The sequence below is a fragment of the Ostrinia furnacalis genome, unplaced genomic scaffold (genome assembly GCF_004193835.3).
Source record: "Ostrinia furnacalis isolate ACB-3 unplaced genomic scaffold, ASM419383v2 OfSCF7415, whole genome shotgun sequence".
In the NCBI taxonomy this organism is placed as follows: Eukaryota; Metazoa; Arthropoda; class Insecta; order Lepidoptera; family Crambidae; genus Ostrinia; species Ostrinia furnacalis.
This window is the reverse complement of record NW_021137654.1, coordinates 329,157-345,636: the sequence shown is the minus strand read 5'-3', so window position 1 is coordinate 345,636 and position 16,480 is coordinate 329,157. Positions and strand designations below refer to the sequence as shown.

At 39.5% G+C, this 16,480-nt stretch overlaps 1 protein-coding gene across 1 annotated transcript; it reads right to left on the bottom strand.

Annotated features, from left to right (window-relative positions):
• Positions 1–1,155: 1,155 nt before the first annotated feature.
• LOC114364439 (uncharacterized) lies at positions 1,156–16,028 on the bottom strand. The gene is made up of 6 exons (XM_028320610.1): positions 15,777–16,028; positions 15,448–15,699; positions 13,802–13,876; positions 12,833–13,000; positions 12,216–12,377; positions 1,156–1,200 (listed from the first exon to the last, which is right to left on the bottom strand). The coding sequence occupies exons 1-6, from the start codon at positions 15,843–15,845 to the stop codon at positions 1,156–1,158; spliced, it is 771 nt and encodes a 256-aa protein (XP_028176411.1). The 5' UTR covers positions 15,846–16,028.
• Between the last annotated feature and the right edge of the window lie 452 nt (positions 16,029–16,480).

The window sequence follows — 16,480 nt, the reverse complement described above, 5'->3', positions numbered from 1 at the left end:
GGGTCGAGAGCTCCATCAGTTCAGCATGCGCTGGATCCAACCGGACTATGTAACCTCGCAGATACTCACTGGACATGGATGCTTCAACAAAAGGCCGAGTGACATGAAGGTGCGAGAGGGGAGTATGTGCGAGTGCAAAGAGAGTGAGGAGAACAGGCACCACCACGTATTGTGGCACTGTCCTTTGTATGAAGACCTGCGGTGGAAGATGCTGAGCGGGATAGCACTCTCGGAGGGTTACGGTCCTGCGTGGTACCCTGATCTTGTCAGCTCGGAGGCGAACTTCGCGCGGCTGCGAGGATTCGCGCACGCGTGGCACAGGAGGCGGAACAGCCAGACGCCTAGCGGCCAGGCACCGGACGGTGCCAACGTTTCAGTAGAGTCCATGCCCCAGAAGGGGGAGAGTGGCAAAGAGGGACAAATGGACGAAGAATAAAGAACTTGTAGAGAGTCAAGCATTGCGCGCGGTGGAGTGCAATCTATAACGTATCAACTTGCCGAGTAATGATCTGATTACGATATTATGTGCCTTTATTTAAAGTATTAGATGTTATAGGAACTTAGGTTTTTTGTTAAATTGCTATTTTATGCTTATTTTGTTTACCAATTTTTTTCATTCTAGTTTTAAGACTGTATATTATACGTAAGGATATTATAATTAAAATTTTAAACAAGGTAATTTTGATACTATCATATATTTTTTTATAAAAATATAAAATTTGAACTTACTATGACTATCATTTAAATCCTTATAAAAATACAATCTTCTAATAAGCCTGTGAATCAATACTATATCCGTGCCTGAGCAGGACTGGGCCAGGTCCAGGCAGCTTTGCACATGCCTGGAATCAGTGTACATGGAAAATTGTGTTGTGTAATTCTGCGTAGCCACTTCGATACCATATGTTAATTGACTATTTATGGGCAGTCACTCAATCTAACACTGATTGTAATGGAGGAACACATTACTTGATATCAAGTTTGAATAACTGTGTTATTCCGATGTTGGTACAGTCTACAAATTATATTATTGTGTACTTATCATGACATTGTCTTTTGCAAAATCTTTTGAAAAACATCAGCGAGGATGATAACGATATTTTGTGAGTTATGGTTTGATATTATATGAATAATATCAAATCAATACGGCGGACGTCACTCGCGGAATAATAACTGGAGCTTCGAGGCTGCAACCAGCACCTGGAAACAAAAACATAAAACTCATTCTAATGATTTGGGGAAACTAATTAACGTTATGTGAGCTCAAAATTTGTGAAAGCGATTCGAAGGCTCGGTACTATTCGAGGCTCTCCGCCGTAAGAAACGGATTCCATCGAAGGATCTATTCACAATTAAATCAAATCAAAAATAATTTTGACCAGTATTTTGGCGCTCATGAACGTCAAATATGACGAAGACAACCCAGCGAAGGTTGTTGGAGAGTGTCTCGCGGTCGTGTATGCGTTCTCGTTCAGGAGAAAAGGCTGATTTACACGTATTAAGTAGGTAACTACATTTTAACTTATGCAGTATGTAACCACAGAATTTAGTAGCAAGTTGCAAGTTAAAATTTAGTTGTCAAAAAAATTTTAAGTAGCAAGTTGTTTACATGCAATTTAATCGCTTAAAATTAAGTTAACGTTTAGTTACTTACTTAACTAATTAATATGTGTAAGAGCGCTTTCACATAAGAGCGTTAGAAGCGCAACAGCAGCGCGGCAGCGGTGTTTTTACCCGACTGCGCCAGAAGGAGGGTTATCCCAACTAATATTATAAATGCGAAAGTAACTCTGTCTGTCTGTCTGTCTGTTACGCTTTCCCGCTTAAACCTCGCAACCGATTTTGATGAAATTTGGCATAGAGATAGTTTGAGTCCCGGGAAAGAACATAGGATAGTTTTTATCCCGGTTTTTGAAACAGGGACGCGCGCGATAAAGTTTTTCTGTGACAGACAAAATTCCACGCGGGCGAAGCCGCGGGCGGAAAGCTAGTGTTAAAATACATAATGAAATGGAGCATAACACATTCGCCAGATTTGAACCAGCATGCAAATGTTTTACACAAGTCAATTTATTATTAATTAAAATTTAAATAACATCTACCTAATTTGCTTACAGTCAGAATAATTCCTCCAGTCGTAATATTCCTTAAGGTGAATGATGATGTTATAATGTGAAGGCATGCATCCGCTGTCACATAGTATGTTCGGCAGCACGACTATCGCGCTGCCCTGCTAAATCGCCTAAATGTAAANGGCTACGGCCCTGCGTGGTACCCCGATCTAGTCAGCTCGGAGGCGAACTTCGCGCGGCTGCGATGTTTCGCGCACGCGTGGCACAGAAGGCGGAACGGACAGACGCCTAGCGGCCAGGCACCGGATGGTGCCAACGTGATAGTGGAGTCCATGCCCCAGAAGGGGGAGAGTGGCAAGGGACAAATGGACAAAGATTAAAGAACTTGTAGAGAGTCAAGAATTGCGCGCGGTGGAGTGCAATCTGCCGTAGGCAGCCGCAATTCCGCGCGCATCTCTCAAGATTCGGCCACAATAACCGCGAGGTTGGTATGGCCATGGGTGGTGGTGGGATTTGATGGGCATTAGCGTCTGCGATGATTAATCATTTGTTCTGTCTAGGTCAGTGCCTCCCAACCATAGTATAGCTTCTCATTCGTTTTTCACAGGTTTTCGGGGAATGTGCGAAGGAATTACACAATCTAATTTCACCAGCCCCTTTCATCACCGAGGAACCAGACGCAAGTTAGCGTTCCACCCTACATTGTCGACATTCCACCAGCAGCAACAGCAACTCTTTTATAATATGAACATCTAAAGACTGGAATCTTTCCCGTTCAAGGCGAGAGTGAATAGGCACTTACAGGGCAGGTATGTACTATCCTAGACGGCATCTCACTTAATTTTAGGCGGGACCATGTTGAAGTTTTGAGGTTGCATTATTTTGTACAAGTAGTAGTAATCCTAGGAAAATCGTTCATGGACCGTATTGTACACACGTATAGTCAGTATTCGTGACACCCAAAGTGGCTAAAAAGTTGACAACACAATCTTATTCCAATTGTAACAAAGACGTGTTGCGATCTTTTTGGCTACTTTGGGTGTCATGAACTATTTAACGTTGACTGTACCTGCGGCGGTGGTCCACACTGAACTTTTTCAATACTCTACTAGGTTGGTCCGCGGACCACTGGTTGGGAACCACTGGTCTAGGTATTGTTTTGCTTTGTTTTTGCGTGGGCGGGTTGCGCAAGCGCCGGTCCTGGTGTATTTGGGTATTGAAAGCGGTACGTGTCAAATCAGACGGCTGGGAATTTGGGTTCCGTTTGAAGAGACGGCTAGGTTTTATTATAAATCATGTAAAAAGTTATATTAGACCTTGTTCAATGACACTTTAATGTGTGTCAGAATATAATGGGGTGGTCCCTATATTTGTGACTTAATTAATTTGGTTTACTTAATCACAATTTTTGTTTGGTTATTATGAATTCTACCTAATTAATTACATAAAATAACATGCGAAATTACCTATTATAAATAATATAGGATGTAAATTAGTTAAGTAAATTAAGTTTTTTTACTATCACATCAATTACCTATCCCAAAAATAAGTAGAGCTTCCAGTAATATAGACTAAATAAATTACAAATGAATTTTATAATAATAAGTAAAGTACTACCTAGCACGTCTGTGACTCCGGGGTTGTTTTATTCTTGTAATTAATTGTAATATTTTTTGTTCTACCAAAGCAGTTACTTTGGCTTTAAATCTGCATAGTTACAATACAAGTTATTCAGTAATAACTTTAAATCTTAACCCAGCCTCTTTTATCGGAAATATGATAATTGTGCAGAGCAATAAACATAAACCAAGCTTATTTTAGCGCAAGGCTTTCGAGAGTGTAAAATATTGTAATAATTTTATCAGGGCCAGGCTAAGTAGGTATGACAGTAGACATATCAGACTATACATTGTTTGATAATAGTACTTATTATAATCACATAAGAGTCCATTATATGTAGCTTGAAGCGCCGTCGTCAGTACAACTGAAAATGCCGCGCCTCGACACCTAAATCAGAATGTGCTCGTGCAGGCAAATTGTATTTTATTAATTTTGTTTGTAAATAATGCATTCTTATGAGTAAGTTGACTGAGTTAATACAGATCAGACACCTGCTGTATTTTTGCGAGTGAATTGTAAATTATTCATTTTCAGCAAGATCTATTTCAGACACAGTTCAGCTGATATTTCAGCAGATTCTAAAATAATAAAACTTTCACTGTAACTCACAATTTTCTAATCGTTTACTTATTTTAATGGAATATGATTTTGTATAATTTCAGGAACACATGAATATACAGTCTTCTTTCTGATTTCGCAATTTATACATTTCATTCCATTGTTTTACTGTTTACCTTTGTCATGCATGCTGGTTTGGTCCACCTTTTCAATAACCAGTTTTGGTTCTTGCTGTCCAAATTTCCAGCTCATCAACGATCGGAATTCTTTAATTGTTCTTTTTCGTTTAATTTGAATAAAAAATCTCTGAGCATAATGGCATCTGCCGGTAATTAAAATTGTATGACCAGTAGTAATTCGGTTGGTTTTAATTTACAAGTTTTTTGGTGGTTGAGCCTTAATTCTTGTACGTTTCCTCGTACGACACGTTTATTGACAACTATTTCCTGTTATAATTACTCAGTTAATATGCGGCAATTGCATCGTAATGAGTTCCTTAATATATTGAGATGTCGTTTTGTTTGATTTATTTCGAATCTAGGATATTCTAGTTTATCAATAAATATTTGTTACATCCATTGAAAAAATTCAAGGCTATTTGAATTTTTTGCTGAAATCTTATTGAATAGATAGATACAGACATGAAGAACATTAACTAAAACTTAAAATTACAGGAAGATTACAAAAAAGCTTGTTGTTTTCCTTTAGTAGAGTTATTTTATTATGTCCATATAAATAACGCTTTTCTTAAAAGCGCTGCTCTATAAACTTCATTTAGTTGAAGTAACTATCCATCACAGAAATTAAGTAATTTAGTCGATTCAAATAGTTAATGTATTATGTATTACCTATTTCAGCATTAATATCGAATGTAAGTGAAGTCGTTAGAATTCTGTGGGTAATTTATATTGACTTGTAAAGGTTACTGACCTCATTGCACATATTTTGCAATTTGCGTAATTTACAAACAACGGCACATCATTTTGAGCTCTGTAACGTCTTATATAGGGGAAATAAGGGTTATTTTACTATAATAATGTATGATATGATGTGCTGTAAACTGTACATGCACCTTTAGCCCTTTAACCTTGATAATGACAGAAGAGGCTTCTCATTTATAATTAAATGGCAATAGGCAATGTAATCGAAACCTGATATCTGAAACCCGTTGTTTCTCATTATGTCATCAAAATCCATGTAATTATCTCTGTAATAAATATTATACAACATCGATCGAGAATCGATTAGTCAACCTGTGTATTGTCGCGAAACACTTCACGATCCATTTGAGGCTAGTTTATTGGCTGGATCATTGTCTATTTGTGATCATTGCGGGTCGTTTGTGGACGTGCTCATAGATCTTTATTTTGTTGATCTTTGGTCGGAAATATTGATTTTGATTTTGTTGGTTACGTTAAGACGTGTAATAAGTTACGGGTTCTATTTGTTAGTGACCATAAGTGTTATTAAAGAAATAATACAAATTATATAATCAGCTTCGTTGTCAGTTAGGTAGGGATATATGGATCTTAGGTACCTAGTCGCTTGTGTTGTACATTAGATGTTACTTCGAATAATAGAACTCGAAACAGGATGCTCCTGTTTCGAGTTCTATTATTATAGCAGGATAGGCAGGGTATTTTATGGGCGTGCTGCATAGCCCTTATAGGCTAGGAAAATTAGTAAATAGTATAATATCTATACCCCGAAACAGCATTAAGGCCTATGATGATAAAAGTAATCTGTTTCTCTATAATTTACTGCATAAATGCATTAATTATCATATACATTACAGATTCTTCCTCCCATTTAATTGCAATGTCACGCCGTTTAATTGTGCCGAATGCCTGTAAAAATAGTGCACGGTTGTCAACTTGCACAACCGCCTTTCACCGTGTTGCAACGCAGTGCAGTGGCTCATGCGATTTCGGGCGCAGTCAAGGCTGCAGCTACCCATGTGGAATGATGTCGTTAGCTGCCTAACTATAAGGGTTAATGTTGGGTACCTTAAAGGGTTAGGGCTACTTGTTTGTATGCTTAGCTAATTGGATGATAGCACTAGCTACAAGACAATTTAAGTAAGTTGAATTCAAATTATATGAAGCTGCTATTAAGCCGAACGGTGATACTTAGTATTGGCACAGATAATATAATACTCGTACTAGTATAGGAAACGAGTAATAAAGTCACCTGATGCTGAAAAGTGGCGGAAGAAATACCAGATGTTAAAATGTAGGCATGTAGTTTTAGATACAGTCTAAGTTTATAGATTACTCAAAACCATTGAGGAGGCCACAAAAACGCAACACTAAACACATACAATACGTCCAAACAACGGTTCAGAGGTCGATTTGGAGTTTCGAGCGCACGAAAAGGAGATTACCGTATGAATTTTAGATTTATCTCACACAAAGTGCGAAGTGTATGGCTTTAATGAAATAATTATCGTCAGTAATTAGCCATGATTGATGTCGGCCGAACATTCCGCGTGTTTCGGCACACGACCGTTGTATCGCACGGCCATTACAGATAATTAGATTAGTGAATAGACACCTTAGTGAGATAAACGTCACGTTTTAGAGTAGGCGCACACCGTTGATTTTTAGTTGGCCGATAGTTGTGCCCGATTTTAAACTGTATGAAGAATCGGCCAAATCGAATCGGCGTAGTGTGCGCACTCCCATACATGCCCATACTGATCAACTGCCCGACTAAACTATCGGCCGACGAAAAATCTACGGTGTGCGCCTACTCTTAATCTTTTTAATTGGCCAGTTAGCCATTAATTTGCAGTTATAATGTTCTTTAACTAATCAAAAAGATTGTGTGTTCGTAAAAAGACTCGCAATTTTTTTCAGGGACTCTATGTATACATATGTATAAAGTTAAGAGGATTGGAGATAATTTTCTCTGAAATAATGGTTTAGATATGAAATGTGAAGCTTATGAACACAAATTATGCTAGTATTAAATGTTTCATGTATTAAAATAATATCAGTATCCCAGTCTCAGACTGCCCTATCGTCCCTTGCTTTTCTTCTTCATTGAGATCACAACGCTTTTGTTGGTTTGTTTTGAAACAAGGCCTATGCTATGAACTTGAAAGTGTTGTGAATTGTGATCGTCGATGTCATTTTTAGCGGCATCTACAAGGCTAAGTTGTCTCCGGCTTAGTGAAATAATAACCTTAGCGAAAAGGTCACGCGACCGATTTCCTGACCTCGCTCTGCGTACGCGTCAATTAAAGTGACTAATGGTTTGTTGTACATAGTCTTTGCGCCCGGTTTCGCTTAATTAGTGCAGCCTATGATTTAGTAGGATAATTTGGAGTAAATTTGCATTGAGGTACTTTGCAAATTGGCGGTTTGCACCTGGTCGTTAAGTTTTTGTTATTTGCATTTGTCTTTGATTTACAGTTAACTTTTCTTCTTGCTTGATGATAATAAGTTGTTCAGCTTTTGCCATATTCTCTAAACTTACGTACTTTTTAAAACTAGAGCTTTCTTTACCTACATTTAAAGAAGGTAAATGATAACAAATGACATGCTTTCAATGCAATGCTAATTTGTTTTAATGCAACGAGTGCTAAAAGAAATGTTTATGCATGAACGTTGAGCAAACTTCAAACTCAACAAGCTATTCAAAACAATACCTAGATCTTGATAATTCCTATGAAACAATAAGCAAGTTACTACGGCATTGATAAAATCAGTTTTGACACATTTGAGGCTCTGAGCGACAAAACAATTTACCAACTACAGCGATAGGGTGTAATTTTTTTGACACGGTTACCTTGTTGGTGTCAGCATACCTATTCACTGACTTGTAATTATCTATAATAATAATAATATTATAAATACATAGCATAATAATCGTTTGCGGGTATGTATATTTGTAAGACAGAATATCACAAAATAATCTTGGGACTTTTATAAGGTTCTATTACAAAAAAGCTGCATTATTATTGGCGCCCAAATGTGTTAATCTTTTGGCAGTTTTAGTTTCAAACGAATCCCAACGGTATTTCTTAGACAGATATAACGTGCAGAGCCGCGGGCAAAAGCTAGTACACAATACACTAGGCCCATTAAGATTGCAGATACTTGTGTGCCTGCGTGTTGAAGGATTTTCGAAGTATAACTTTTGAGAACGCCTACGGCCAATCGCACATTACGTTTCACGATAAGTACGAAATAGCACCTAAACTAGTTCTGAAATCATTAAAGAGTATTTATGAGAACACTAAAAACAGATAAGCAATTTATTGAAAATGGTTATTCTCTATGAAGTTGTGTAGGTATTTCTGAATCATTATTACATCGGTTGTGAGGAATATTTTAATGCTTTAAATATTTAGACCAATCAGTCTGGAATCTCTACTAAAGCTAGTTTCAGGATATAGACCTAGAGCTACAACTATACGACCATTTTTCAAGTGAAGTTCCTATGTAGGTATACTCATTTTATATCGTCGTATAACTCAAACTGATCTTTAATTATTCAGAATAATGTATAAATTGCGAGACTCAAAAAAGAACTGGTACCTACTTACCTACTCTTGTCTAGCCTTGGCCTGAGATTCAATAAAATAGTTGGGATGATATTTAGCTCTATCACTCTTCTTCGATAAGTCCATCAGCATTAGCTTCCTTTGGAGATAGTGATATAATCGATAGTGAGATTTAAACCATTTAATGCAAAGAACCTATGGATGCTTAAAATAGTCTAGGACCTTGGGTTCCGTATTTTCTATCCTTATGCTCCTATCCCTTTCGGTAGGTGAAGGTTGTTTAAGACGTATCCAAATAAGTACTTCGGTTTGAGGTAGGGCTCTTGAACTACTTATAACTACGTGGTCATAATTTAATAGCATGATTAATAGTAACGGGTGTAGTCCTGTTAGCCTAGAGCAAGAAATCTAGTAATTCCACCAAGTTTGAACAATGATTGGAAAGTTCATAAATGTCGTTGTTTAATAAACATGAATAGAGCTGGTTATAGACATTCCATTATGCGATGGTGAAAATGATGATGACGAAAACGATGATGATGGTGGCGAGGATGAAAATCAATGCTTAGGTATAACTTAAGTGCTATATTTCACCGGGACACCATGGCGGCGCAACCAGTCGCCGCTACCAGCAAAATGTAGACATATCTATAGAGAGTTACTCACCTGGTGTCCGTTTGGTTGCGCAAAGCTACATATATTTTGCTGGTAGCGGCGACTGGTCGCGCCGCCATGGTGTCCCGGTGAAATATAGCCCTTAAAGTCAAGTATCTTTGTCCTATCCATAAAGAATCTATCCATAGTTCAATATGTCATTCAATCTCCAATCCTTGAATCGATCGATAAAAAATGTCCATGTGACGTCCATTAAAATAAAAATTAAAATTCATAAAATTCATTTATTTTTGCAAATAGGCTTTAAAAAAGCGCTTTTACACGTCCCAATATTAACCCTACCACTGCTTCGGGACAATAAATGGGCCAGTGTCTGAGCATGGCACAATCCACGATCGTATCCATTGCAGCCATTGTTTTAATTGCATTTATCGATAATTACGAGTAAAATGCCGTGCGTAGTGCCCATGCCTTGAGTGTAGTAGGTATTGCTCAGTGTTGTCATATCAGTGTGTTATACTTTACTGAATTCTACAAAATAGGAAATTTAGATAATTAAAAATTATGGTGTGCTTGCGACTCTACCAAAATTCTACCAGACATGAAATAATATAAGAAAGATAAAGGCTGTGCCGATCTGCACCATATTTTCATCTTTCATGACTTGTAGCCATACAACTCCAAATTACATGCAAGGTAGTACAATCAACTCGTAGGGAGGTACTTACTATATTTGCATTTTTTTATGAGATTTGGGCAGATTTACAAAAAGTCCCACATTGATTTCTAAACCTTAAAAATTAGTTGCTTATCTATTTACATTCCTTCAGAGAATTATTTCAAAAAGGTACACAAACCTTTTTGGGAACATTCGCGTTCGATCAGCTAGCAACACCGATCACATAGCGTGCCAATAATAATCGATATACTTACCAATAGACAGCAAATATGTCGGATATACTTGAGTCGTGACGCAAACGACATTGGCCATTGTCTTTCGGCCCGGATTTAGGCGAATTTAGGTTCAAGATCTTTAGAACCGAGTACGTTTTTATGGGCGTGTCTGATCGAAAGGTCGGTTTACGTTTCCATTTTTAATAATAGTTTTCGGTACCATTGTCATTGGGCAAGAACGATTAAAAAATAAACAGCCATTGTTAGGCTGTTTTAATGTTTGCAATAAATTGTTATCAGGTTATGATTTATTGCGGATTTCTTTATCGTATAAAATATTGTCTTGAAAATTAGAAATTGTTTGTTTACTTACTTAAAAATGAATTAGGAAATAGGAAGTTAGCATTCCAACCTACTTAAGTTTTTCGCTTTCTTCTAATAAGCTTTAAAACAAGTATTTATCCACGTGACACTTAGGTTGAGTTGCACCATCTAACTTTGATCATAATTTTAACGATATTATATTTGTATGGAGTTTGACAGATTTTTGACGTTTGTCAAAGCTAAAGTTAGATGGTACAACTCAGCCTTAGGTAGTACATTAATATACACTCGCGAGCAAAAGTATGGAATCACTTACATGAAGTTGTTTTCACGCGATCTTGTGTACTAACGAATTTGTTAGTAACAAAAAAAGTGGCACCATTTTAAAGATTAAACTTTTATCTTTAAATTGATACCAAATTCATTTAAATCACACCAGTATTTAAAAAGATATCCCGGCTGATGTGAAGAAGTAACGAAAAAGACATGTATCAACTGTTTAATACGTCGCGAGTTGCGGCCTATTTACCCCCTATTAAAGCACGCGTTTTCGGATTTTTGCTTTCACACGTTGATTCATACACATCTCCGCTTCTTTTGACACTTTACCTGGGATTCTACACCTTCAAAAGCAGCACAAATCGTTGCACTATTGCAAGAAGGGCTCAGCCAGCGGGCTGTCGCACGTCAGCGCCACATAAGCCAGTCCTGGGTTTCGAAAGTTTAAAAAACCTTTGATAATTTACTATTTGATAAAGAATTTACGTATTTATTATTGATTAGGACTAATGTATACCATTATTTATAATTATGGAGTCGGTGTTGGAAGATTTGAAGATTTTATAGTTTCCTTGAGCTGTCACTTGACAGCCTGGCACACTTTTACGATGGTGGATCAAAGTATTTTGGTTTGACTATAGAGCGTGAGAACACGCACACAGTCATAATTATTTTAGTGTGAATAAAACTAGCATCGAAATTACCTAAACTTGACATGCCACGCTAGACGTAAACGCTCTTAAGGGAGAACGACTCCTTCTGGCACAAGTGCCATTGCACTTACAAGAAAGAGTCCACCTCAAATCCTATTAATTGTTGTTGTTGATGAAATAAACATTTTTCATTTTCATTTTCAATATCATATACATTGACAAAATCATGGTTCACAAAATCAAATCATGGTCAAAAAAAAAAAAAAAGAAGAAGACTTAAACTGGGACAGTCACTTGTACGATAAAATTGTACCAACTCTTTTAATAAAAACTTTATTACTTTATCTCTACTTAATTTATAAAAAAAAAAACATTATAACTTAACTTATTATTAAGATGAATGCTCAATTTTATCAAATTGATCAACGGTTAAAATCCAGTTTCTAGAGGCGAAATGCAAATGCAAAGAAATGTATTGAATAATGAATCAGATGTCATTCTGCATTCAGTCATTTTTGAAGAATGAAATCTAATTGGTGGTCATTCAAAATATTTCTCCGCTCCATTCCACAGTTGATTACCGGAACTTAGGTTAACATCACAGACCGATATCACGAAAAATTTTCTTTTCCCATGTCCTTGATTTGCATTTATTTGATGCAATCTAATTTGTACATGCCCTGTACGTACCTCTGGTGGCACCTGTATATTGAGCAAGGCGGCGAGCGCGGTGCGCAGCAGGCGGCCGTGCAGGCGCGGCGCGGCGGGCCCCAGCGCGTCCGCCATCTCCAGCCACACGAGCGCGTCACCCGCGCCGCCTGCCACCGCCTCCGACAAGGCCCGACTCGCCTCCTGGGGGATTTGTGTATCAATTGAAAGAAAGAAAGAAAAAAAGATACATTTATTGCAATGGACATCACACAAATACAGGCAATTACATAGACATGACAGTGACGCATAATAATGGAAGAAGAAAAATATTAAAACAGTAAACTGAGCAGAGCCACCCATTTACCAACAAAATGCCCACTGCAACGGGATCCCACTCAGCATATGCTGGGGCCCACGGTGACGAAGGCCACGGCGCTGGTTTTCAGTGTGCCAGTTTTCAGGTCACGGACCATTGGTAAAAATAAAATAGTAAGCTGCATAAAATTGTCTACATGAACATACATATTAAATAATATTAAATAATATTTAGTAGTAAATAGTAATTGAGGAATCAATTCCGCGTCTCATGTGTGTATTTATGATTTCCTCTGACGCAGTCGCGCCGTTACACCCTAGCTATGCGACCTTCAGCTCACCCCGTGCGGGTCCGCGAAGAGGTCGCGCCCCAGCAGCGCGTGCAGCGCGCGGCGGCTCCGGCGGCGCAGCCCGCGCGAGCGCGCGCCCAGCGACGCGGCGCACAGCCACACGCCCGCCACGCACGCCTCGTCGCAGCCCAGCTGCCCCGACAGGGACGCTTCGCACACCTGGAAACCGGAACGATAAAGAAAGAAAGAAACATTTATTTCCAAAAATACTTGTATACAGAGTTAATTACCGAGTCTTCCCAGTAAGTAGTCAGAGACACTTGTATTGGGAATAACTCGCTACTTCCCATTAGGATAATTAATAAAATAATAAAAAGCTTTTATTTCCACAAGTTTACAATTTTAAATATTAAGTTAGAAGCATTTGTCTTCGCTCTTGTGGCACCCCTGTATGGGCAAAAGCCTCCTCCATTCCGCTCCATTTCTTCCTGTCCTGGGCTAGGTCGAGCCAATTTTCTCCCGCTACTCTCATTATATTGTGTCGACCTAGCCCAGGACAGGAAGAAATGGAGCGGAATGGAGGAGGCTTTTGCCCATACAGGGGTGCCACAAGAGTGAAGACAAATGCTTCTAACTTAATATTTAAAATTGTAAACTTGTGGAAATAAAAACTTTTTATTTATTTATTTTANTTCTTTTCAGGTGCAAGCTATGTTGCCTTTCAGGATCTCTTTGTGCGACCAGAACTTTTTCCAGGTGATGTTTATCCTTCTGCTTATTTCCTCTTCGTTGCTATCATTAGGATAATTATCTCTAATCAATTCTAGGAGTATTAGTTCACTAAGTAAGCATTTACTTTGGTATGTAAGAAAATTACAGCAGTAAATTGTAATAAGTTATGGTAGATTACTGACTCTCTTTCATTAACATAGAAAGATAAGATACGATAAGTTCAGTTGTTTCCACCGATGAGAGTCGATGAGCTCGCATGAGTCGATAGGCTTCATTATAAAAACTTACATCTTCGGTGAGAGTCGCGAGAGTGCCGGGCGTGGCTTCCCGGAGGCTCTCCAGAAGCGCCACGGGCACGTAGTCCTGCGGCAGACGCGTCAGCATCGGAACGAGCGAGTCATCCCATCAAAAACAATACTTGTCAAAAAAACCAAGTCTCGCAACTCAGTTGTTCTACGGTAAAAAGTTGTGAGATCCATGTAATACCAAGTCCAGGCCAGGAAATCTTTAACGTTTTACATAAATATATTGACTTGGCCATCGCATGAAAACACGTGTAAATTAAATTATTTAGTGCGATGGCCAAGTCAATAATTTATGTAAAACGTTAAAGATTTCCTGGCCTGGACTTGGTATTACATGGATCTCACAACTTTTTACCGTAGTACAACTGAGTTGCGAGACTTGGTTTTTTTGACAAGTATTGTTTTTGATGGGATTTGATTTTATTTGATGCAATCTAATTTGTACATGCCCTATACGTACCTCGGGTGGCGCCTGTATGTTGAGCAAGGCGGCGAGCGCAGCGCGCAGCAAGCGAGCGTGCAAGTGCGGCGCGGCGGGCGCCAGCGCGTCTGCTAGCTCCAGGCACACAAGCGCGTCACCCGCGCCGCCCGACACCGCTTCCGCCAAGGCTCGACTCGCCTCCTGGGGGATTTGTGTATCAATTGAAAGAAAGAAAGATACATTTATTGCAATGGACATCACACAAATACAGGCAATTACATAGACATGACAGTGACGCATAATAATGGAAGAAAAAAAATATTAAAACAGTAAACTGAGCAGAGACACCCATTTACTAACAAGATGCCCACTGCAACGGGACCCCACTCAGCATATGCTGTGGCCCACGGTGACGAAGGCCACGGTGCTGGTTTTCATTCAGTGTGCCCCATACCGAGTGAGGGTCACGGACCATTGGTAAAAATAAAATAGTAAGCTGCATAAAATTGTCTAGATAAACATGCATATTAAATTTTTTTAGTACCAAATAAATATTTTTTCTTTCTTTCTTTCTTTCTAAAATAGTATTAAATAATATTAAGTAGTAAATAGTAATTGAGGAATCAACTCTGCGTCTCATGTGTGTATTTATGATTTCCTTCGTTCGGCTTATTCCACTATTCCCCATTGACAATCCCCGTCAACGGGGATTAGTAAACTTTTTGTTCACTATTCCCCGTTAACGCCAATTGGAGCTTATAATGTTATAAATAAAATCCTAATATAACGGGGATTAGTGAACTTTTTGTCAACGGGGAATAGTGGAATAAGCCCTTCGTTCGGAGCTATGCGACCTTCAGCTCACCCCGTGCGGGTCCGCGAAAAGGTCGCGCCCCAGCAGCGCGTGCAGCGCGCGGCGGCTCCGGCGGCGCAGCCCGCGCGAGCGCGCGCCCAGCGACGCGGCGCACAGCCACACGCCCGCCACGCACGCCTCGTCGCAGCCGCCCAGCTGCCCCGATAGGGACGCTTCGCACACCTGGAACGCAGAACGATAAGTTCAGTTCCATTGATGAGAGTCGATGAACTCGCATGAGTCCGTAGGCTTCATTATTATAAAATNTATAAAAACTTACATCTTCGGTGAGAGTCGCGAGAGTGCCGGGCGTGGCTTCCCGGAGGCTCTCCAGAAGCGCCACGGGCACGTAGTCCTGCGGCAGACGCGTCAGCATCGGAACGAGCGAGTCCGCGAGCGCGGGCGGCGCGGCGCGCGCGGCGGCCTGCACGCGCATGGCGGTGACGGCGGCGGCCAGCGCGGCCTCGCCCTCGGAGCCGCTGGAGTCGGCCGCGTGCGCCACCGCCGCGTCGGCCGCGCGCAGCGCCTCCAGCTCCCGCTCGCACTCCGCCTCGCGCGCCCGTTGGCTCGCGAGCTCCTCCGCTGTCGGCATCCGAAGCAGCTCTTGCTGTAAAATTACGCGACTCGTTGTCTTATTGCATGCACCGAAACGTTCATAGCGTTCTTTGATTTAGGATTTCTTACAGAATCACGAGAAAATGATGTGTTGACGGATATGGGCGGCAATTCCTCATCATATTCTTCGTCACTCATTACGTATGATGATAAAATATAGATTATTTGGATCCGTTGTTTTGTTTTTCACCCAAAACAAATACACAAAGTTTGCCTAAAACCACAAATAAACAAAAACAAACAACAACGCGCGCCGGCCGACACAGCTGTTTTGTTTTTTTTTTCGAAATGTCAGCTTATTTTAACGATTCAAAACGGATGGCGACACCTTTGCCACTCATTGGCTGTATATAACCTCCTTATCAATATATGGATCGGCCTTTATAGCCTGACCAGGAACATAAAAACCCTCGCCATGTTGCGGAAAACGAATGGTACTAATTTCTTTTAATGGCAACAGTAACTGAAAACTTCATTGACATGTCACCTTGCATGTCAGTCTATTGTTGTCAAAGTGTAAACAAACTTTATTTTAAATGTTTGCAATTGATTTTGTGAATTAAATTGCTAAAATATTTTTATAGTCGTGAAAGAAAAGTGGTTCACTATGTGTTAATGTATTTGTCGAAGAGAAATACTTAGGGTTCGGACAATATTTTCATTGAATAATGTTTCCGACAAAGGTTGTCAAATTGACTGACATGTTTATCGTATAGTACAGTCCACTATGAAAATTAGCTGTAGTCTGTTTCAACTACCTATTTTAAAGTTTT